At 37.6% G+C, this 21,685-nt stretch overlaps 8 protein-coding genes across 15 annotated transcripts in view; 3 read left to right on the forward strand and 5 right to left on the reverse strand.

Annotated features, from left to right (window-relative positions):
* The window catches only part of LOC105830331 (cadherin-99C), a 111,157-nt gene extending 107,875 nt beyond the window's left edge, over positions 1-3,282 (reverse strand). Inside the window, exon 1 of the mRNA XM_028194979.2 lies at positions 1,709-3,282. Within this exon, the coding sequence (XP_028050780.1) occupies positions 1,709-1,711 (3 nt within the window). The 5' untranslated portion in view covers positions 1,712-3,282. The remainder of the gene's footprint in view (positions 1-1,708) is intronic.
* Positions 3,283-3,612: 330 nt separating this feature from the next.
* Positions 3,613-5,925, reverse strand: LOC105839594 (39S ribosomal protein L1, mitochondrial). Its single transcript, XM_012686025.3, has 8 exons — positions 5,811-5,925; positions 5,399-5,588; positions 5,091-5,304; positions 4,823-5,002; positions 4,574-4,688; positions 4,105-4,223; positions 3,900-3,997; positions 3,613-3,818 (listed from the first exon to the last, which is right to left on the reverse strand). The coding sequence occupies exons 1-8, from the start codon at positions 5,827-5,829 to the stop codon at positions 3,671-3,673; spliced, it is 1,083 nt and encodes a 360-aa protein (XP_012541479.1). The 5' UTR covers positions 5,830-5,925; the 3' UTR covers positions 3,613-3,670.
* Positions 5,926-6,101: 176 nt separating this feature from the next.
* On the reverse strand, positions 6,102-8,128 carry LOC105839596 (40S ribosomal protein S8). The gene is made up of 5 exons (XM_012686026.3): positions 7,990-8,128; positions 7,419-7,549; positions 6,681-6,932; positions 6,468-6,597; positions 6,102-6,261 (listed from the first exon to the last, which is right to left on the reverse strand). The coding sequence occupies exons 1-5, from the start codon at positions 7,991-7,993 to the stop codon at positions 6,152-6,154; spliced, it is 627 nt and encodes a 208-aa protein (XP_012541480.1). The 5' UTR covers positions 7,994-8,128; the 3' UTR covers positions 6,102-6,151.
* A 620-nt stretch (positions 8,129-8,748) lies between these two features.
* LOC105839592 (histone deacetylase complex subunit SAP130-A) lies at positions 8,749-14,726 on the forward strand. Of its 6 annotated transcripts, none has more exons than XM_012686020.3 (11): positions 8,749-8,850; positions 8,929-9,029; positions 9,155-10,526; positions 10,791-11,038; positions 11,315-11,669; positions 11,926-12,138; positions 12,215-12,617; positions 12,731-12,877; positions 13,397-13,855; positions 13,958-14,151; positions 14,237-14,726. In XM_012686020.3, the coding sequence occupies exons 3-11, from the start codon at positions 10,182-10,184 to the stop codon at positions 14,483-14,485; spliced, it is 2,613 nt and encodes an 870-aa protein (XP_012541474.1). In that variant the 5' UTR covers positions 8,749-8,850; positions 8,929-9,029; positions 9,155-10,181; the 3' UTR covers positions 14,486-14,726. The 6 variants fall into 6 exon arrangements, with proteins under 6 accessions (XP_012541474.1, XP_036145568.1, XP_012541476.1 ...); XM_036289675.1 differs by having other exon boundaries at positions 8,757-8,855; XM_012686021.3 differs by having other exon boundaries at positions 8,761-9,029; positions 9,155-10,097; positions 10,175-10,526.
* Positions 14,727-14,986: 260 nt separating this feature from the next.
* On the forward strand, positions 14,987-17,137 carry LOC105839593 (dynein assembly factor 3, axonemal). The gene is made up of 6 exons (XM_012686024.3): positions 14,987-15,257; positions 15,343-15,532; positions 15,749-15,919; positions 16,061-16,240; positions 16,438-16,669; positions 16,730-17,137. Exons 1-6 carry the CDS (start codon positions 15,014-15,016, stop codon positions 17,027-17,029), a joined length of 1,317 nt encoding a protein of 438 aa, XP_012541478.1. The 5' UTR covers positions 14,987-15,013; the 3' UTR covers positions 17,030-17,137.
* Positions 17,138-17,445: 308 nt separating this feature from the next.
* LOC105839598 (18S rRNA aminocarboxypropyltransferase-like) lies at positions 17,446-18,762 on the reverse strand. The gene is made up of 4 exons (XM_012686028.3): positions 18,592-18,762; positions 18,354-18,517; positions 17,894-18,293; positions 17,446-17,832 (listed from the first exon to the last, which is right to left on the reverse strand). Exons 1-4 carry the CDS (start codon positions 18,728-18,730, stop codon positions 17,717-17,719), a joined length of 819 nt encoding a protein of 272 aa, XP_012541482.1. The 5' UTR covers positions 18,731-18,762; the 3' UTR covers positions 17,446-17,716.
* LOC105839599 lies at positions 18,357-19,943 on the forward strand. 3 transcript variants are annotated; one of them, XM_036289688.1, is made up of 3 exons: positions 18,357-18,493; positions 19,125-19,271; positions 19,377-19,943. In XM_036289688.1, the coding sequence occupies exons 2-3, from the start codon at positions 19,161-19,163 to the stop codon at positions 19,749-19,751; spliced, it is 486 nt and encodes a 161-aa protein (XP_036145581.1). In that variant the 5' UTR covers positions 18,357-18,493; positions 19,125-19,160; the 3' UTR covers positions 19,752-19,943. The 3 variants fall into 3 exon arrangements, with proteins under 3 accessions (XP_036145581.1, XP_028050787.1, XP_012541483.1); XM_028194986.1 differs by lacking the exon at positions 18,357-18,493 and adding an exon at positions 18,794-18,903; XM_012686029.3 differs by lacking the exon at positions 18,357-18,493 and adding an exon at positions 18,901-19,046.
* Positions 19,850-21,679, reverse strand: LOC105839597 (26S proteasome regulatory subunit 4). The gene is made up of 4 exons (XM_036289687.1): positions 21,497-21,679; positions 20,499-20,885; positions 20,175-20,410; positions 19,850-20,066 (listed from the first exon to the last, which is right to left on the reverse strand). Exons 1-4 carry the CDS (start codon positions 21,552-21,554, stop codon positions 19,932-19,934), a joined length of 816 nt encoding a protein of 271 aa, XP_036145580.1. The 5' UTR covers positions 21,555-21,679; the 3' UTR covers positions 19,850-19,931.
* Positions 21,680-21,685: the final 6 nt, after the last annotated feature.

Genomic DNA, 21,685 nt, shown 5'->3' on the forward strand with positions numbered 1-21,685 from the left:
TAAATTATATCAACTACACGAGCCAGAGAGAAGCTCCAAATGCGTTTGTTGTAAATTGAATCTTCATGCATACAAATTAACAAGCCCAGATATCATCGAGGTGGAAAGGAGGGATCCGCGCGCGACGTCTACTTATTGAGAGTAAATTAAAGACGACTGCTTATATGAATTTGGATTGGAACTCGGGCGATAAGCAGCACGCAACGATCCACCGGATCGCGCGTCGTCGTCGTCGTGGAAAATAAATCGAGACACGCAACGCAGGGCGCGCAGCGTTTGCATAATGCGCAACGCGTTATATCGTCCGCAATCTATTATCCGCGCGCGAGAATAGAATTAATCCTTCGCGGCACATGAAACTTTCTTTGCGCGGAGAGGCCGTCGGAAAAAGCTGTCCTGTTGAAAGATGTAAGAAGCACGGTGCAACTGCCGCTAACTGTACCAGTTAGGTGTCAGCTGCAATGATCTCTCTCTCTCTTTCGCGCGCGTAAAACAGCGGCTGAGGTAAACCGTTCCCGAAACGCTTGCTAATGCGAATCATTACGCCTGAATCGACACCTCTCTCAATTCGTGCCGGTCACGATTAGCTGTGGCGAAGACGGATGCTTTTTGAATGATTTGTCAGCATATAAATTATATAAATGCTTTCCCGTCGTCGTCGCTGAACGTCGTTTTACCGCACGGGTTTTTTGCCGAGGTATCTTAAAATTTGGTGAGATATAGATCTGAAAATAATTTTGTTGGACCATCAAAATCACATACGACGCTTAATGTGCGTGATGTTGCGAAAGTTCTAGCAACCAGCTTGAACGTTCCGTATATAATTATTTTGAGCCTAACAGAATTATCTTCAGGTCTGTATTTTTCAAGATCCTTTAGCAAAACCGTTCTTTCCGTGTACGTATTACTTACTGTTATATTATACGGATCAAAGATAAGGGTAGTCTCCGCGATTATATTTTGCGGCAGTTTTTCGGCAGAACGAACAGCGAAGGGTTCTTAAAAAATGCCGGAGGTGCCACGCGCGAAACTCCGCGTTTGCGTGTATGCCATAATAACGACACTCTTGTGGCTGCAAATTACGGCCGCTGCATACCAATCCGACGTCCGTATTCACCTTGCGAGCTTCCTCTCTTGCAGCTCGCATACGCGAAATGAAGATATCAAAGACCGCTTGGGCCTGAAGTACCTCCTCACACGCGCGTCGACCTTTATTATAAGATGCCCTTTAAACTCCGTGCACGTGAGAGCAGCCGCGCGCATAATTTTAATGCGTAAGGGTTCATTTCCCATAGTGTTCTCCGCCCGCTCGAAAAGATATACGTATATACTTGATAAAACCCGCAGCGCATCGTTGGAAAATTGCGCCGGCGTCGTTACCCAGATTAGGTTTAACGAAAAGATGAATAACGATCCGAGAAGTTGGATGCAACAACGGCGGTAAAGAAGAGTTATTTTTATCTTGGAACATATTCAAAGTTTCGAAAATAATTACAGCGAGCAGAGAGTATGGTTCAGGTGTAATTTAATACGTTAGCAACAGTCAAGAATAATAACAACAGTGTGTAATTCAAGCAGACGACTTTAGATCCGCCGTTACATCCACTCTCGGTGATTCTCCGGGGGGAAACCGACTTCACCGAGAGTAGTCGTCGGAGACTCTTGCGGGGCGCGTGCTCCGAACCGGAGGCGGTCTGTACAAACTTACCATGACTGGTGCACGTGTGCGCCTATATGTCACCTAATGTCGCAGTTGTTGGCCGTTCAGCAGGGGCATGTCTACAAAGGAGGCAATCGGAGCGAGTGGCGTCGAGAGCGAAACTTGAAATCTCGTTGTCTCTCTCTCTCTCTTTCTCTCTCTATCTCTTTTTCTCGTCGTGTCGTTGCACCCTACACAGTCAACACGGATCACAGCATATGTAAACACATACACACAGAGAGAGATGCGTGCCGCAAACGCGCGCGTGCATGCGCCTCCTCCACTTTTCCACACACAAGACGCGGACCTCCTCTGGTCTCACGCGCAAAATTTTCTCTTCGAATCTCTGGTAGTACAATCGGACAGAGGAACTATCCGAAGAATTCCCGCGCGATCTTCGGCATCGATACCGAGAGGGAATCGATCAGTGGGAAGGGAACGCCACTCTCTCACGGCAGGAGCCGACGCGTTTCCGGCGACGCGTTTGTTCCTCAGGAGGAAAGAACGAACGCGTGAACGCGTGGCCGGCTCGCGCGTACGATCGCCAACCAGTTGGGAAGGGCAGGAGAAGCGACGGACGGATTTTCAACCTGGCGAACACCGACTGAGCCCGCGACCGGCAGGTAGGCGAGTCGTCGCCCCTCCACCGATCGCTCGGTGCCGCACCACCACCGGTCGCCGCTCACCGTGTTCTCCATTCTCATTTCCCTCGCTTCACTTGCCTTCTCGCCGCTCCTTCTATTTCTCTCCTTCTTCGTCCTCCTCCTTCGCTCGTCTCGCCGCACGTAACGACGCGGCGTTTCCCCGCAGAGACGGCTATGCCGTCGGGTGAACTGGGTGACCGCACGTGTGAAAGTGCATCATCGCGTTCGATTGGAACAATCGTGACCCGTGTGTTTACCTTCGTTTCAACGAGATCCTCACTACAAAGACCTCCCACGTTAACGTTAGACTCTCGCAAACGCTAAAACGCAAAGAGACAAATATTTGAATAATTAATAAATCATTTGTTGAATCGTCACTTAGTAAAAATCTTGCTCAATTATCTGCGAATCGCAACTTTTTGCAGTTATATAAAATATCTGTATCCGCAAGGATCTTCTTTCTAAATTTAAAAAAAATCAAGCACAAAAACTTCATTAAAATATCCTCGTTGAAACGTACAAACGTCCTGCGTTAAAGAGAACCGCATTGGAAAATACATTTCTAATATAAAAACTTTCGCTTCGAAACGCATTTGTGACGTGCGCCTTCTGCCTTGAACTGCAATTAATAATTACAAAGACCTTGTGTTTGCAGAAGCTCTTGCTTCTGCACGCAAGGGCTTCGTCTTAGGCTATGAGAAGGCAATAAGATTTCATCAGATCTCGCGCATAGAAGTTAAATAAGCTTTAAGCGCTTTATTACCGAAGCCGTTGTGTGTACAACGGCTCGCGCAATGAAGTAGAATCTCGATATTCATTAACAGTAAATACGTTGCCTACGGGGCACCGTTAGCTCTAAAGCCGCCTCTGTCTCCCTCCGCATACCGTGGCTTATTAACGCACAAGCGATAGACCATAGTCATCACGTTCTATCTACGTTAACGAGATTACGTCCCGCATAATTATATGCCTTTCGGTGAAAGATTATTACGGTCAAACTATATGCGGCTATGAACAACATTTCCAACACGCTTCGTATAAAACAGTAATGATTATAAATTTAAAAATGCAAAATATAATCGCTCATTCATTCACTGTTTTATATATATAATTTAGCAATATTTTATCAATAACTTAATATGCTTCTTTTAGTTTAGCTTTGGAGAAAAATTTACAAAACAATTTAACTTTTTAAAAAAGAAATACATATATAAGATATTAAACCTCATTAGCTGTGAGGAAGACATAGATTCTTACTCTCAATAAGCATTATTATCAGTATGTACATTTTACTATAGATATTTTATTCATAGCCCTCTGGACAAAATTAATGAGACGCAATAACAGCGTCTGGCTTTTCGTCATCTTCTTCTTCTACTGCTGCTGGTGTTGCTTTGAGTGCGCTATCTTTAGGTAGATATGGTTCAAAGTCAACCTTAAGCATTTCTGGAGACGGCAGACATTTAATACGAGCTCTATTAAAATATAATTATCAATTATTTATATCTTATATATGTAAAAGCATGATCATTATTTTAAATAATTTTGAATGTTACCTTGTGATAAAAGGTCCCGGCCGACGTGGCTTCGCATCGTTGACATCCTGAAGAATGGCAGCAAAATTCTCTTCTAATTGTTTTATTTCCATATCGAGCTATAACAATAAATTTATCAGCAATTTAAGCTAGCTAATACAATGCATAATCAGCATCAATAATGATTTATAATAATGCAAAATATTCATAAATATCAACAACTTACTGTGCCAAATGGAATTTCGACTGTTCCATAGTAATTAAAAACGTCGTGTGGCTTTGCCGTATATTTTATGCCAGTTAAAAATTTATTTACAAGCATCTTCAAGTCGGTACTTAGAGTACCTAATAGAACAAAAATTATACAATATAAAAACATGAAACATTTATTTAAAACTAATAGAAGTAATTTAAATAGTTTCGATAATCTTACGCGAAATTTAAATTTTAAAACTGGATCAATAATTTTTTAATTAATTCATATCACATAATTATTATCAAAGCATGACATTCAACAAGCATTTATATAAACGCTTGAATTCCAGATATTGTACTAAGTATATATTTTCTCCATCACTATTGTGTTGTGACAGATGTACTACTTTCTACTAACAATGTATTTATACAGTATAAAGTGCACTCAATGTATTATAAAGATAAAAAAGATTTCAAAGTATAATTATATTTCCACTAACCTAATTTAGCGCTAGGAAACTTATTCCTCATAAATCCCCTAATCAACAGCAAATCAGGTAAGATACTTGGCTCTGATACAATAACATCATATTCTTTCAATGAAAATTCTCCATTCTAAAACAAGTTCCATAGGTAATGATTAATTAAAATATTTTTTATAACTAAGCTTATATGACACATAATACATATAGCATGCAACAAATGAGCAATTCTATTGCAAGAAAAACAGTAATATATTATTATCCTACCTGAATCAATTTTATTAATTGTTTACCACCGGTAAAATGAGCCCCAGCATCTCTTGCAATATCCTCCATTTCGGAGGTTTTACAAAATGCCAGTATTCTTCTGTTTTGGCCATGGTCAAATGCATGTGGTACACATGCTATTCGCGTGAAGGCGCCAACAAATTTTGTCTTCTTCACACCCTGATAACACATGGTTATACATTTAGCATGTTCTTATACATGTGTATACCTCGCATACACTTCTCTTTCTCTTTTTCTTTGTTTTTACCTGCATATCCAATTCTATCAATGCATTTATAGATGCATTTGGCATATTGTATATAGTGGGATGATGCGTCTCACGATGATTCTGCACTGCTTCTTCAAACGAATTAATTTTCCATTTGTGAAATTTTGCAATCCACACATTATCTATTGATTCAGGCTTCTTACTATCATCTAATATAATACTCTTTACATCAAGTTTCTTCTTTTTAGCTTCACTAATATCACAAAAAACATCAATATTAATATATATATATATATATATATATATATATATATATATTCTCATATATATTATAAGAAACTACTTACAACTTTGCTGCTCTCTGATTATGCGGAATAAAGCCCACTTTTTGAACGACTACCTTGACTTTTTTCTTCCTTGCTTTCTCTCTCGTACCTTTCCTGGCAGCATAGTTTCGCGCTTGTAAGAAACTGGCAGGACAGAAATTAAGGCACGTCGCGTACTTATATGTCGCAAAAATATTGTTTAATAACCAACCTGTAAAGTACAAAATTCTTAGAAAACACAATATGGTTTTATTGCTGTAGTAATAAAAAAATATATAATTTGAGGTTATGTACAATGATCGCTTTAATGAAAAAAAAAAAGTATTTGCTACAGATTTTCGTATTCGTTAAACGACAAGCAAGAAAACATATAATCAATTATTTTTTCCATATACTTAACAAGATATTAAAGAGAATAAGACAAGACGTGTACCATTAGCCGCCGCTGCCATGTTTTATCAAGCAGAAGAAACGGAGCATGAAACATTTGCTCCATAGATAGCGATACGCACTTTCAAGACAGTTGCTTTCAGAAAGTCATCAAAAAGTACTTTAATATAATTTATAAATTTTAAAAAATTGATTCTTAATCACTTAGCAACGTCCAATTTATAAATATTTTAAATCCGTAGTTTTACATTTTTATCTGTATTTATTTTATCTATTTCGAAATGTTAGTTTATTTACTTTCTAAAGGGGAATAAATAAGAGGTGTGAGATAAGATTTATTCCGTATTTCAAGACCGTTTTTTTATTAATGAATCATTATTATATTTATTTAGCCTTTTTGCTCTTAATCTTTCTCATATAAAATTCGAGTTCCTTGCCCTCAAGGATGTAACCGTCAGCTCTACCACATTGACCAGGTCTACTTGCTATGCAAGCTAAAAATGAAAAAGATATTTATTAAAATGATTAGAATTCTATTAGTCATTAAAATCAAAATATATAAGAGGAATATAAGAAAATGAATATTTCAAAGATTGACTCCAATTAAAATTTTTTTTTTAATTTATTTAAAAAGAAACATTAATCTATTCAAACAAATGTTTGCAAATTAATTTCACAGAGAATTAAAAATGTTTCATACCAAGAACACGTCCTGTTGCAAATTGTTCTTCCAAGGCAGGCTCAACCTTGGCAAATCTTTGTCGGGCCTTGTACTTGGACTCCGCTTTTTTAGATCGCTTCTTATTTAGCACTTCCTCCTCAGCTTCGGTCTAAGAAAACAATTACATATTCCATTTTATATCATACATAGAATATTCCATAAATTTTAATCAAATAATTTCTAAATGTTCACCAGTTTAGCACCCCTTTTGCGGCCCAGTGGCAGTACGTAATGACCCTCATACCACTGCCTGAATGGTGTGGCGTCGATAGTGACAATGGCATTCTTCACCAGAGTTTTGGTTCGCACCAGCTCATTATTTGATGCGTTGTAAACAACGTCGATAATACGAGTTTTTCTGGTACTACATTCAGAGCCCCAGGAAAAATTTCCTGCATCCAATCTAAGTGCTCTGTACTTTTTATTACCTCCACGTGTACGGACCTAGTATTGAGTATACACAATAAAAGATATATTTAGAACTGATTTCAATATTGTAAATATACATATTATAAAGTATAAATTTCAGATCGCTGTGAGATTATATGAATAATCATGGCACTCAGAGTAGGTAAGGATATCATCACTTTATAATTTCATAATAATTTTCTCACTGAAATAATTATCTCACTATAAATAACAGTATGATGACAGTGAGTATATTCCAAAATTCACTGCAATTACTGTAAATCTATTATTTATGTTACGTATACTATACATTTTCAATACTGGCAGTGAATTTCAGAACACAGCCAGTATCATCAATGACGATATCATTGTATACAAATGATAATTATATTATTGTTAACTATAATTTCAATCTTTATCTAATTCAAGTTTATATTAGTCATTTATTATTTTATTTTTATCTTTATATTAACACCCATTTAATTTTATAATTTAACTGTAGAAAATTAAGCTTGAACTTACAGTATGAATTCGCTGTGGTCCAAGCTTGGTATTTGCAGCCGGACGTCCTAATTCAAACTTCCTCTTCTTGCGAATGGGCTTCCTCTTTCCACCAGTGGCTCTTCGTTTATGCCAGTGATCCCGAGAAATACCTGCGGTGCGACATCAATAAACAATTTAGTAAACTTGGAGTTGAATACAAGTTCACCAAAAAAAGTAAAAAATAAAAAATTAACCTAAATAAGCACTACAATTACATCGACACTATAAAACTTTTATTCCTTGACAGATTAAAAGAGCACGTAAGTGTACAGATAAACCGCAATGCCTACATTCATCTACAATGTAACTTTTGTTGTCGAACAAAAGAAAAATAAAAATTTCGCCAGAATCACGCGTTCGACACAGCCGCCTGATGTCTACGAAGGTCGAGACAGTTTTCGCAAACCCAAGGTGTTAATACGAAAATAATATTCCCCGTCGACGAAAGGACAATGTCTGATTCACACATCATTCGTTTTTCGTTACGATATCGCGACGAAAAAGTGCGGATTCGCGACGATGAAAATTTTAACAAAATCATGTCACTTACCCATCTTGCCGCGATGTAAAAAGAACGCGAACCTTCGAAACACTAGAGAAAGCACTGTCGATTTAATTGAAAAATCACCGCTACAGAAACGCCCTCAGTTGGCGGCTTTTGCAATTAGATAGGATGGATCTAGCTCGACAATTGCCTAGACTGTTTGACCTGACAAATCAAAAATCTTTTTTAAAATAATCTGTAAAAAAGTTAAAACTCTTGGTATATATTTATCGAGAAGGATCCGATCATAATTTCAATTTATTAACACAATGCACACGTAACAATTTCATACAAAAAACGAGAAAAAAATTGTAAATTTGCATTGTGTTTAAATTGAAATTTAATCACAAAGGAGATGCTGAAGTTGTCCTAGTTGTTTTATCAGATTATAATTTCAATTTTCTACTTATCTTTACAGAATTAAAAATTCTTTGCATTTTTCCAATGCGTACAAAATATATTACTAAAAAAATATCTACTTAAAAAGTCTATTACATATTAAATAAATCACAGACTTCCGGTGTACTTGCGCACATACACGCGCGGACAGAAACATCCGGCAATCTCAAATTAGGCTGCGTTTCGATTTCCTGTAGTATATGTTACATGCACTATAGAAATTCTAGAAGGCAGCTAACTTGAGATGGACAACCACCATTTCTGTCCACGTGTATGTGTGCATGCGTGTGTAAATATGTATGTATTATATTTTGTGAGAAAAACCTAAACTGTTTTCAGTTTTTTTTCAATCTAGACAAGTTTGGAGTTCGACATTCGTGACGTGGCATTATGGATTTGTTTGACATCTCGATCGAAACGGATGGAAATATAATTTTTAACGGATATCCGTGCACGAAGATCACACACGTAATGTTAGAAACGACATAACAGGTTACATGATATTTTACCAATTAAGCGAATCGATAACAAAAAAAAATATTGCAGCTCTGAAAAAATTTCTATCCCAATTCTCGCAAGGATTCAGTCAGGTTGAAAATGTCGAAAGTAAAGGAGTGCTGGGCTTCGACAGGACAACAAATTAACATGTAAGAAGAATCGACATTCATACAATACAACACGCGGGCATCGCGAAAATCATTATCTCAGTTTATCTGCATGAATTTTTCTCTCCCCCTTCCTCCCGCTAAAGAAGTTCCTTTAATTTTCGCAGGCACACGATTGGTCTCCGTCGGATCCAGCGGCCGGTTGGATCGAGAAGAAAATTCCTATACGGACGCCGCGCAATAAACATGGAACATTTGTTTCGCGGCGTCCCCCGGGCCCCGCGAGAACCGCCTACCCCCCTCCCCCCGCATTGGCTCCTGGCGCTCCTGCTCCAACTCCGCTCGCGGCTCGGTGCTCAACTGCTCAGCCTCAGTGCACTATCCGCCGTAAACGCGGTAAACGTAGCGCGGTAGCCAGCGGTAGCGATGCGAGCAGATGCGAGAAGCGTTGTTGCACGGACTCTGGTATGTGTTGCCTGTCGTCGACGCGAGTGTCTGTGAAGCCCTGCGAGTGTACAAGAAGTGTTGTGCGCGGGTTGTCGTCTATCACGAGTGATTCGCCGTTGTTCCCTCGGCCGGAGACTCCTTCTACGCAGGTACGCGCGTTTTCACGGCGACGCTACGCGGGCAGTTGACTGCTGTGTGGACCGAGTTCGAAACAAGAGTCGCGGGGAGTGAGAGCGAAAGGAAAAAAAAGAAAGGGAAAAAAAGAGGGAGAAAGAAAGAGACGGAGAGAGGTGGTCCGGCGTTTTGGCATTTGGCTCGTCCCCTCGTCCCCCGGAAGTGCGCGAGACTGTCGACGATGCGGCGGCCGCTCACCTTCCCCGGCCGCCGAACCATCATCTCCCGCGCACGCATCGACGACGGGGCGGCGTAACCTCCAAAGTTGTGTTTGAGGCTTCCTGGTGGCGGCCTCCTCGTGATGCTCCCTCCTGACATAAAACCTGACCACCCGGACGACCAACGTTACGCAGATGGCTCGTCCTACTTCGAGCGTGACGTGTCTCGAGCCGCTCGCTGGTCAACTCCCGCGTAAACCCAGCTCGCTCGTCGCCAACGGCAGTCCGGGTGGATAATAATCCCTCCTTCCTCCCTCCTCCGGCTTAGCTGGTGCGCGTCTCTTCTCTCCGAAATCCGTTCTCGCGCGCGTGGTAATTAATTCGTTGCCTGCTTGTTTGTTTCGACAGCGCAACCATGAACACTACGATGAGCACCGTCGCGAGTGCTGGTGCTGGTGGTGGTGGTGGTGGCGGCGGCGGCGGCGGCGGAGGCGGCGGCGACAAGCGTCTGCCGGAGACGCAGACCGTACAGACCGTGGCGCAAAACTTAACGACAATGCAACAGAACGTGCAGAGTGTGCAGAGCGTGGTACAAAGTAATATACAGAGCATTCAGCCGACCCAGACTATCGTAGGGACGCCCGGTGGTCTGGTGGGCAAATCGGTGTCACTGGACATAAACCCGAAGCTCTCCTTGATGAAGCCTGTGGTACCTTCCGGCACCACCTCATCCACGGAAACCAGTAAAATAACAACAACGGTAATTCAAAGCATTGTGCTGAAACCACGTTGTAACATCAGTATGTTATATTGTGCTTACAGGAGTGCTAACTAGTGCTGCAATCATTAGTCTGTTTTGTATTTTGTAGTAAACCTTTATTTTAACTTTCCATTAAATAGTGCAGGGTAAAAGTGTTTTATATGATGTAGGGTATCTTGATAAATATGGGAAAGTTACTTGTCAAGTGCTTTAATGATGTGTATACCTTGATAGGTTTATTAATACCAAGTCCACCGCTTCTAGTTATGTTCTATAGGATCTACAGTAAAAATAATATCACCAGGCATATTAAGTACCGTGGAGAGGCAACTCCCTGCGCAGACAACGCAGTTGTCGTCGAACACGATCGTACATCCAGTCAGCATGCCAGCCACGTATCACGTACCGCGAGGACCTGCCGCGGTTGCCAATATCTCTGCGCCCAGATCGACAGTTGCCACTCCTATTGTCAGGACGAGTACAGGACAGATTGTCCCTGCTACTAGACCAGGGTACATAATGTTACGTTTCTTATTTGTGTGCTTTATTTTTCTGAAAGAAAAGAACTCTGCTAACTGACAAGATCAAATACATAATAATATATAGTTAATAAAGAGGAACTTTTTGAAATGGTAAATTAAAGATAAGAAGCAGAATGAAAAGAAAGAAATTGAAACCATTAATTAGAGACACATATAAAATTATTTTAATACAACAAAATTGTTTTATTAAAATTTTAGAATAGTTTTTTTAATTTAATATTTACATCAAATTGATTTTTTTTACAGCAATACACCAATCTCCAATCCCCAATGGCAACCTAAGACAACTTCCGTCGCGTTATACGCGCAACCACAAAGACATCCTACACCTCTTGTCGGCAGCAGAGTCGTCAGGCCATCGCCTACCACTGTGTACACGGGACAGCAGTCGCGACTAATCTCGCCGGGGATGATCGCCAATCAAGGAAGATCTGTTCAAGCTACCATGGTCACTGGTAGTCCGTCCAGGTTAATAGCGCCCGTCTTGCAAACTACTAATCTTACCAGACATCCAGTCGCACAAAACAGACCGCCGACGCCGCAAGTAGTAACTGTGTCACAGACTTCGCAACCCACCAGATCGTCGGCACAAACTATCCAAGTAAATCACAAAATAATATATATTAATATATGCAATACATTATATAATTTTTTTACTTTTTTATGCACTTTCGAAAACTTACAGTTGTCAAAGACACAGTTTTGAGTCATGGTACACGAATATCGACACAATGCATTCGACCCGGAGGTGAAGGCATACGTGACGGTTGAGTGTACTACTTTACTGAATTGCATATAAAATATGAAGCAATAAAATATACAATTTATGAATTTGTAAACTTTCTTGAAATGTTTAGCCTACCCAGTCTAGCAGACCTTTAACTACAACGGGTACGACGAAACGTATAGCTGTATCAACACCTATCGTGGAGACAGCGAACAGAATAAACACAGCTTCGACAGTCACTATTGGTTCAGTCGAACCAACAGTAGGTCGACAAATGTCAATTAGTGGTAGCACAGTTGCTGGACCATCAACCGTTAGCCATATCGTTATACCTTCGCAACAGGTAGATATCGTTCTTTAATCTGCGATATATTGAAAATCTTTTCGAGATGATTGATAAATAAAATAATTGCGAACAGGTTCAACCACAACAAGGTGCGCCACGCGTCGTTCAAACCGTCACGTCCCTGTCAAGTCTCAGTACTGTGCCGCAAGTAATTACAACGACCACGAATACACAATCGAATGCGATGCGAATACTACAAACAGTTCCGACCACTGTTGCGAAAATCGCGGGAATGTCCTTACATCCTTTACCTATTGCTCTACCAGTAAAGACTGCATCGGCGCCGATTAAAACTGTTCCCGCACAAACCCAAAATATTGGACAAACAACCGTCCAAGTCAAACCGGCGCCACAAGCCAACTTACGTATGTCGTCCACTAATAGCAGTACAGTTACGAGTTCTGCTCAGCCGGTCCAAGGACAATACATACATCCACCGCACACCACTACTACGTATCTTTCATTTGAAACTACAGGTAAAAATCACAATTTAAAATGGGCAAACAGATTATTTATCTTTCACATTCTTTGTCTTTTGCGATAAAAAATAATTGCTTGTCCCTTGTGATTAAAAAAACTTGTTTTTCAGGAACATACTCACAATTTCGACAGGCTTCCGTGCAGCCGGTAAGATTAGTTGTTGAACCAGGATATGAGGAACCTCACGGTAAACCTAATGCATCTCCCAGACCGAGCATTTTGAGAAAGAGAGATCATGACAATTCACCAGTTAAAGGTACAATATATATATTTATATTTATACACACACACACACACACACTATATATATATATATATATATATATATATATATATATATATATATATATATATATAGTATAGTATAGTATTGTGTGTGTGTGTGTGTGTGTGTGTTTTATATGTAAACAATCATAACTAATATATGTAATATATGTATATATTACATATATTAGTATATATATGTAATATATATATATATATATATATATATATATATATATATTATATATTAGTTATGATTGTTTACATATAAAAGAAACAAATTTTTGTTTTAGTCTAGTGTTAATACAGTTTGAAACAAAAAGAGAATACTAGGGCAGAAAAATTAAATATCAATATAAATTTCTACTTGTATTCTTTTAGTGTGCTATATATAATATATGTTTTAGTTTATTTTCTCTATCTTTTATTATTTGTATTAAGATCTTGTAATTTTTTATTAATAATTTACTTATATTTTTAAATGAACATTTATAGAATTTCAATTTCACAGGGGAGTCACAATTTCTTACAGGTGTGGCTAAAAATTTAGTTCCTGTACTAGCATCTTTGCCATCAAGTAGATCAATGTCCAGTCCACCATGCTCGCCAAAAGGTGATCAGGATGGTGGCTGCCAGAGTTCTGGGTCCACAACGGTATCCGCTACATCTTCGCCAGGTCTTGATGAGGAACTTGACCAATCCAGAATTACTATCAATCCCACTATAGAAATGTCACCAAGAAAAAAACCTCGCAAGCAACAGCTTACAGGTGTAGAATTAACTGAACCTAGATGTACAGAGGAAGAGATGCAATTTATTACAGAGGAAAAATTGAAAAAAGAGATCAAAGAGGAATCAAAAGAGAAGTTGTCTGACAAAAGGCAACCCTCCAATGTACAAAGTGATATTAGGTCATCTACTCAACAAACAGAAATTACAATACGAACACGGCCTGTACCAAGTTTATTAGGTATGTATAATATGAATATTTTGTTATATATTTGTACTTTTTTTATATTGATTTCGATTATATATCCTTTCTAATCACTCCTTTTTTATTACTTGTTTTTAGGCTCTTCTTGGAAATGCAAATGGTCAGTTAGATTACATCATTACAGAAGACCTAGCGATGTCCGACCTCGAGAAGAAAGACGACCAACGGTCGCTGAACTAGCGCAACAGAAGCATGTATTACAGAAATTGAATGGATGGAAAATCTATCATCTCACTACACAAATGGAAGATATCGCAACCCTTGAAAAACAGGTATGTCGTCTCGCGTGTTCAAATTTTTGTTCTAATTTACTTGGCAGTTAAATACATAATTATATTCGTTTGTACGATATCATAGGTCCATGAAAAATTAAAGACGACACTCATGTTGCTGGAATCACAACAAACTGTTAAAAGTAAACATAACGATGGTCTCGAACGTGTGAATGAACTAATTAAGGGCAACATGCAACGCAGTAGTTTAATCAGTGAGGGCATGAACGAAGCACGTACACAGCTCGTCGCTATATTTCAACATAAAGGTCCTATTACTGATCTATTGCAACGCTGTGGTAACAAACGAGCACAGAAAAAGAGAGATAAATGAACTGTCGAGCTGAATAAATACGTGAAATCTTTATAAATGAACTTTGTTCAAGGAAAGTTCAAAAGGGAGCTATTTTTATCTGTGTCACAGATTCTATATATAGGAATAAATAAATGGTTTTATAAGTCTAAAAGACATGACTATGTCGCTTATACATATATATATATATAATATGTTTATAATTTTATTATATAAATCTATAACATTTTTATTTTAATATAATACTTCTTACTCCTCTCTAGCCAAATGTCTTTCTATTCATTTAATTTCTCTGCCTCCAATTAATATTTATACACCTCTACTTCGACAGAGAACACGACTTTTTTTACAAAGAAAATTAGAATATCACAATAAGATTCACATAAGATTCAAATAAGCATTCTCTTTGTATCTATAAGGTTGTCATGGAGATAACAGTTCCTGAGCCTTTCCTTGGTAACAGTATTGGAAAAGAAAAAAAGTCATAATTATACATTAGCAATCCTATGAAAATGTATATTTCGTAAACTTATCAGCAAATTTTAAAACATGTGGTGGGGATACAGTCAACCACTAGATTTACAAGCTGAAGCTACAAGGAGAGAAGATCATATTTTAAGCAATCTCGAAGTATTGATTGTAGGTTCTGGTGATGCACGGCATATCGTGAAGACATTAGCTTCATCTTACACACATCCTGATCGAACTATCACATATCACGTTATTGAATCAAATTTGGAGCAAGTTGCTAGATCGATACTCTTATTAAGTCTTTGTTTAGACAAAGATTTAGGTACGTACTCGACGCGAATACCAATAGCAGAGTATATAATAAGTCAATAGAAGTACATACACATTGTATAATTAATATGCTAAAGGATTACAGGAGGCGACACGATATTACTTGGAGATTTTAGGTAACACTCTTTTGAGACCAGCTACAGCTAAATATTTAGTGAAATGCGCCAAACAATTGATCGACATTCCGACTCAAACCGTAGACTGTCCGTGGTTAATATTAGAAAAATTTAAGCATAAAGATAGAGATAATTTGGAAAGTATTTTTAAGTAAGTTAAATTTTAAAAATATAACGGAAATTATGTTTCTAATAGTGGCGGATTTTAGTACTCTGAGATATTCAAATAAAACTTAATTTAAGAAATTTTACAATACTAGATGCAGACCTAGGTAAAAATTCGCCACTGATTTCTGAAGTAAAAGTACTTAATATTTTTGTGAGCATTTTATGTGTCGCAGTTCTGTAATAATTTCTATATTACAAGATTCTGGGTGCGCGCAACGCGCGAGGGAGTTCCTATCGTGAATTATTGGGATCGCAGAATCAGGAAATTGTTAAAAACAAGATATGATTATAGAGAAGGCGTTTTCGATTGGGACTATTACATGGTTTTAAAACCTAGATGTATCACTAATCTTACTTTACAAGAATATAGGTTTGTATATACGTTTGTATATGCAATAAATATATATACATTCAAATTTGCAATCATAATAGAGATATGTTACTTTAGATAAAATTATTTCGATATACTGATTATCAGAAAATAGCATTATTATTGTATCATAATTATTAGATTTTGGAGAAACAATGGAGTAGCCTTTACATGGTTCGAGGGTGAACCAATCAGAAGCAATCCGACTTTGTTAAATAATATAATTCAATGTGGACCTGGTTTTATACATTACGCTTACTTGGGAGACATTGTAAACGGTCCCTTTTTTACATGGGCTACTGTTGAAAAAAACGAAGACAAGTAATAAAATATATCCCAGCAAACACAGAACATTGCAGCAACATTACGGCATTTTTGTAATGTTGCTACAATGTTATAACATTGCCGCAATGTTGCTGCTATATTTTGTTTGCTGGAATTCGACAAAAAAAATTTTCACATTTGTGCCTTACAAGTAAAATTTTTTAATTATACTTTAAATTATTTATTTTCTAAAGGCTTAGAGCAACTGATATTGCTGAACGTGAAGTAATGCGAGCTATTCATGAAATAAAATCGAAAGAACCGCTCTGTGAGGATCACGTTGGTGCTCACAGAGATCCTTCAATTTTAAATGGTATTATAGTGAGTGAAATGCCAGACATTGAAATGGAAAATGAATCTTGGATCGATACCAGAGACTCTAAACAGGATAAAAAAATTTCTTGGATGGAAATACCAAAACACAAGGTACGTTTCGCATGCTGATAACGAGCCGATGGATGTTTTATAAGCAACAGTCATTTTTAGATAATTTTTCATCCTGTAACATCACTGGAGTCTCTCAAATCAAAATGTGAATACGTAAATAGATTTCATCTGATTTGGGTGGCGCATAATATGACAAAACAATTAACAAACTTGACACCATTGGCATCTACTGGTACACCAGTGATTGTGGAATTGCGTAAACATATGGCGGATTTTCGTAAAGAGGATCTGCAAAATTTTACCAAAGAATTAAAAGAAATCGCGCAGAAGAATGGACTTCGATCGCTCTATGACTTTGATTCTAATGAACATACTCTTGCTCGTTTCTGCAAGGATTAAGTTAAATATATTGTATATCTTAATAAAGTTAAATACTATAATATATCTGTAAATATATATCACTTATGCAGTAATAAACTGAAATAAAGTTTATTGATAGTCAAAAAAGTACTATCTGTTAAGTTAAGATGTAGGAAATAAAACATCAATTTAAGATAAAGTTAAAAAATAATAATTTTACGTTCTTTATTACTTATTAATTACTTATTAATTAAAAAACGATCTCTAAAAGATAATTCTTTTTTAATTTTTATTGCATTATTTAACGCACAAATATACTTTTTCAATATACTTTAATGTATTAGCGTTTAAAAATTTAAAATAATGTAACATGTAAAAATATATTCACCCAGTTTACTATTTTATTCTATAAATCAATATATAATATACAGGATAAGTAAGAAAAGTACAAATCAAAGATTCTTTTCTATTGCTTTTTATAATCATATACTATAGAATGTACATATATATATATTATATAAATATTATATATAAATTATTTATATTTTTTACAATTTTAATATATATGTATATATTATAGATTCGTAATTATATGTTAATTATATTATGAATCTATAACGTAACATAATCAATATTTCAACAAAATGTACAAAATATTCACAATATGTAAAATTGCTTGATTACTTGATCGTGTAATATAATTACAACCAATTAGATATTTATACTTTATACTTTTGCATTGGCTAGTTCTTTAGTTATCTCGGACACTTTGCTGTTATCTTTATCTTCCTTTTCTTTTTCTTCTTCTGTTTCTGTGTCACTTTGTGGAAAGTCAGGAAGCGCTAAAGAGATATGACATTAGAAAAGATGTATAAAATAAGTAAAAAACAGTTATAGATCTACCTTGTTTTCTGTCTAACTTCTCTTGGTATGTGTCCTTTATAAACTTGTCTTGTACCGCTATCACTTCTTCAGTACTTGTGCAACGAGCGTACTTCTCCAACAATTCACCATTCAATTCTAAGAACGAGTGTCCCCAGCGAAACTTATCAAGATACAAATTAGCCTCATCTGGAAATCCCGTTATAATTAAAGTAGCTGCAATTGCCTCTACGCAACTCAACTGGCATCTTTTTCCAAAGTTCCTCGGATCAGCAGTGAACAGATAAGGCAGTATACGAGGATGGGCGGTCTTCAATTTGCTGAAGAGAGCGTCGTTTGAAAACGACCAACTGCAGTCCACAACGGCACAGCCATACTTCTCCACAATCTTGCGATCCAGTGAGGTCACGTGCTGTACATTCTATCCAAGACTTTAGGCAAAGAAATTCACGTATCATTGTGTCTTTGTTCTACTAGCTACCTTTTTGCCCATTGGAATGAGGCACAGGCCTGGAAATCGCATATTCAGCCGCAGCAGCTTCGTCAAACCCTGCCTCAACAGCTGCCTGCCTGTACTCTTGAGGTTGCAACGTTCCAGAGACCACATGGCCACGGGAAACGGTAACGGCCACTCGTCCACCATCTCTGCAAATTTGAGTCTAGTCTCAGTGAACATTGCGAAGCGCAAATTCGCGAGAAAATTTGTCTCCTGATCTAACCTGCTTCGTCATCATCTTCCTTGTCTGATCCCTCGGACTCTCTGTCCATTTTCTGATGATACCTCTGCTCCTTGCCGAGAACGTAACGAGGCCTCCGTTGCAGCATTTTTTTCTTGTCCTTCCTTCTACGCCCCGACATTTATTCAAATACCTCGAGCGCGTTGTCCGATGCTCCTTATCCAAATTTTTTTTCCTAATGACGTGTTTACGTTTATGTCTTATTAGCAGCCCAACCTAACGTCAATCGTTGCTAAAACGTCTTGGAAATTGGAAGTTGTACCGCTAGGACTATTGTGAAACTTTTTAAAGCACGTTCGTAACTGTATTCGATTTCTTTGTGTTCCACTCCAAGCGTAATTATTAGTCTTTAGATCATGTACCGAACGTTCGTTTTAACCTTAAATTTTGATAACGATATATGTATTTATTCAATGTCACTTCGTGCAGCAACAAAGGTTTCCATTAAAAATTTTGCTCCAAACAAACGAGCCGTAACAAAGTTATTGAACGTTGAAAATTGATTGATTTTATAGATTGTCAGAAAGATAACCGGACGAGATAATCGTGCGATGGAAGACGTGATTCAAACAAGGTACGAGTTTTCACAGTCGAGGAGAGACGACGATTCTCTGCACGTCGCTTCGAAATGTTGGGAACGTGTTATGAACGCCGCTGTCAAGGTAAGCGAGAGATTCTCAGTAGACCTGATCTCTAACGTGATATTTATATCACAATTACTCGCCGTAATTCACGTCGCTCTCTGCATTTGACAATGGTATTTTTAGACCGGCTACAGAGAAGGGGTGCAAGACGGAACGGATTCTGTGCTGCAGGAGGGATTCGACATGGGTTATAGAGATGGCTTCGAGACCGCTTTCACGTTGGGAAGATACAAAGGCTTGACTGTTGCTGCTACGTCGACGCCCACGCTGGAGCATCCCGTGGACGTGTCCGCCGCTCTTGACAAAACTAGACGCGGCGCGTGTTGGATATGCGACACAGAGTCGCGAAATGAAGCCTCCGACCCATCGGAGGACGCCCCGTTCTCCGAAGTCCTGAACAAACAGAGAACACACTGTGCGAAAGTGATAAGTAGGCTACACGAGTACCTCGAGCCGATCCTGCAGAAGTCGGGCATCAGAATTAATTCGACTCTTTAGATATATTTATATAGGTAGCATTTATATAAAATGAATTATTAAATTATTTGGTACCTAATAACATTGGTTTTGTAGAGACATTGCTATAAAGAAATTGATTTCCTACAGAAAGTTTTTATTGAGACACTCGAATAGTTTCGCAGTTCAATTATACAGAGATTAATTATTGATAATAAACGCTTATAAATATAATCCTTCAGGAGAACCTTCCTTCTTCCGATAAAGCACGCTTTCCTTGGACTTCTTGAAATCGTCGCTAGTGACCTTCATACGTCGTTCACGTAGAGCCATTAAACCAGCCTCAGTACATATTGCCTGAAACAAGAATTAAATTTAATAGAGCAATAAAAAGAATTACATTCGCACACACGCAAGAGTATAAAATGTATGCGAGAAAATTTATATTATTAAAAAACAATCTACCTTGATGTCCGCGCCAGAGAGATCATCCTTCGCCATAATCAATTCTGCAAGATTCACATCAGGCGCCAAGGTCATTCTGCTCGTGTGAATATTGAAGATCCTTCTTTTCGTTTTCTCATCTGGTAGTGGGAATTCTATTTTTCTATCGATTCGACCCGGTCTAATTAGAGCAGGATCCAAGGTCTCTATTCTGTTAGTAGCCATAACTACCTTCACGTCGCCTCTGCTGTCAAAACCTAAAAAAAAAAAGATAAATTTTTCAAGTTTAATATGTAATATAATAAGATTTTTTTGTATGAATTTTATGTTAGAAGTTAGACGTACCGTCGAGTTGATTAAGCAATTCCAACATTGTTCTCTGAATCTCCCTCTCGCCACCACTATTGCTGTCATATCTTTTCGTTCCCACCGCATCTATTTCATCTATAAAGACAATCGAAGGGGCATGTTCTTCGGCGACTCTGAAAAGTTCTCTGACAAGCTTTGGACCGTCTCCGAGATATTTCTGTATAAGTTCGGAACCAACTACTCTCAAGAATGTAGCAGATGTTTGATTAGCTACAGCTTTGGCGAGCAGTGTCTTTCCTGTACCAGGTGGTCCATACAGTATCACACCCTTTGGAGGCTTAATACCCATTTCCTCGTAATATTCTGGATGTGTCAATGGTAATTCTACAGATTCTTTAATCTCCTGAATTTGAGTATCAAGACCTGAAAATGTCCATGAATTATATTTTTTGATATTTTTATATAAATTTCTCAAGAGTAGCATTTCTTTTCACAATCATTTATAATTATATATTATATTTTATTATATTATTCTTTAATTTATATGTATACAAGTATTTTAATATCAATTTTGTTTGAAACTTGAAGCAAATTTTTATTAAAATTCAAAATTCTAAAACCTTTTCTTAAAGAAGTTTTTAATTAAGAATTACTAATTATCTATTACACACACACACACACACACACACACACACACACACACACACACACACACACACACACACACACACACACACACACACATATATATATATATATATATAAAACTGGATAAATCAAAATATAATTAATTACAGGTTTATCAGATTGCATATGAATAAATGCAAAATATTTAAATCAGTGTGGTCTAAGATTTGTGAACAATGACTTGACTTCATGCTTATTATCTTCTTTTTGTTGATGAAAATAGAAAAAGGAAGATAAGGAAGATAGATGTAAACATTAACATGCATCAAATCAATACTCAAAATTACAAAACTTTGATTTAATCACAAAATAGATTTAAATAAATATAAAATATGTGTAGCATGTACCTCCAATATCGGTGTAAGTTTCCTGAGGAGCCTTTTCAAGTTTCATCACTGTAACCATAGGATCTGTATCGTCACCTAAGACGCCGACAACAGCGTGAACTTTGTGATTTAACAGCACGGAGCAGCCAGGCTCCAATTGGTCCTTGTCCACAAACGACAGAATGGATACGTAATGCTCAGAGCCGACCG

Source organism: Monomorium pharaonis, chromosome 7 (assembly GCF_013373865.1).
Source record: "Monomorium pharaonis isolate MP-MQ-018 chromosome 7, ASM1337386v2, whole genome shotgun sequence".
NCBI classification, from domain to species: Eukaryota; Metazoa; Arthropoda; class Insecta; order Hymenoptera; family Formicidae; genus Monomorium; species Monomorium pharaonis.

Bases quoted from the DNA above. Each gene is read 5' to 3' on its own strand.
- LOC105839596 (XM_012686026.3), bottom strand. The intron at 6,933-7,418 runs GTAAGTTCAAGC...ACTCAATACTAG, and splicing joins GACCACAGCGAATTCATACT to GTCCGTACACGTGGAGGTAA. The intron at 6,598-6,680 runs GTGAACATTTAG...TTGTTTTCTTAG, and splicing joins GCAAAAGGGGTGCTAAACTG to ACCGAAGCTGAGGAGGAAGT.
- LOC105839598 (XM_012686028.3), bottom strand. From the start codon at position 18,730: ATGTCGGGGCGTAGAAGGAAGGACAAGAAAAAAATGCTGCAACGGAGG. The intron at 18,518-18,591 runs GTTAGATCAGGA...TCAAATTTGCAG, and splicing joins GGAAGATGATGACGAAGCAG to AGATGGTGGACGAGTGGCCG. The intron at 17,833-17,893 runs GTAGATCTATAA...ATATCTCTTTAG, and splicing joins GAAGTTAGACAGAAAACAAG to CGCTTCCTGACTTTCCACAA.
- LOC105839599 (XM_012686029.3), top strand. From the start codon at position 18,966: ATGTACCGAACGTTCGTTTTAACCTTAAATTTTGATAACGATATATGT. The intron at 19,047-19,124 runs GTTTCCATTAAA...TTGATTTTATAG, and splicing joins CACTTCGTGCAGCAACAAAG to ATTGTCAGAAAGATAACCGG. The intron at 19,272-19,376 runs GTAAGCGAGAGA...TGGTATTTTTAG, and splicing joins TTATGAACGCCGCTGTCAAG to ACCGGCTACAGAGAAGGGGT.
- LOC105839592 (XM_012686020.3), top strand. From the start codon at position 10,182: ATGAACACTACGATGAGCACCGTCGCGAGTGCTGGTGCTGGTGGTGGT. The intron at 11,039-11,314 runs GTACATAATGTT...TTTTTTTTACAG, and splicing joins GTCCCTGCTACTAGACCAGG to CAATACACCAATCTCCAATC. The intron at 12,139-12,214 runs GTAGATATCGTT...AATTGCGAACAG, and splicing joins TCGTTATACCTTCGCAACAG to GTTCAACCACAACAAGGTGC.
- LOC105839594 (XM_012686025.3), bottom strand. The intron at 5,003-5,090 runs GTAAAAACAAAG...ATGTGTTATCAG, and splicing joins TGATAGAATTGGATATGCAG to GGTGTGAAGAAGACAAAATT. The intron at 4,689-4,822 runs GTAGGATAATAA...AACTTGTTTTAG, and splicing joins AATTAATAAAATTGATTCAG to AATGGAGAATTTTCATTGAA.
- LOC105839593 (XM_012686024.3), top strand. From the start codon at position 15,014: ATGTGGTGGGGATACAGTCAACCACTAGATTTACAAGCTGAAGCTACA. The intron at 15,533-15,748 runs GTAAGTTAAATT...CTATATTACAAG, and splicing joins AATTTGGAAAGTATTTTTAA to ATTCTGGGTGCGCGCAACGC. The intron at 15,920-16,060 runs GTTTGTATATAC...CATAATTATTAG, and splicing joins CTTACTTTACAAGAATATAG to ATTTTGGAGAAACAATGGAG.
- LOC105839597 (XM_036289687.1), bottom strand. From the start codon at position 21,554: ATGGTTACAGTGATGAAACTTGAAAAGGCTCCTCAGGAAACTTACACC. The intron at 20,886-21,496 runs GTACATGCTACA...GGACATTTTCAG, and splicing joins AACTTACACCGATATTGGAG to GTCTTGATACTCAAATTCAG. The intron at 20,067-20,174 runs GTAGATTGTTTT...TTCTTGTTTCAG, and splicing joins TCTCTGGCGCGGACATCAAG to GCAATATGTACTGAGGCTGG.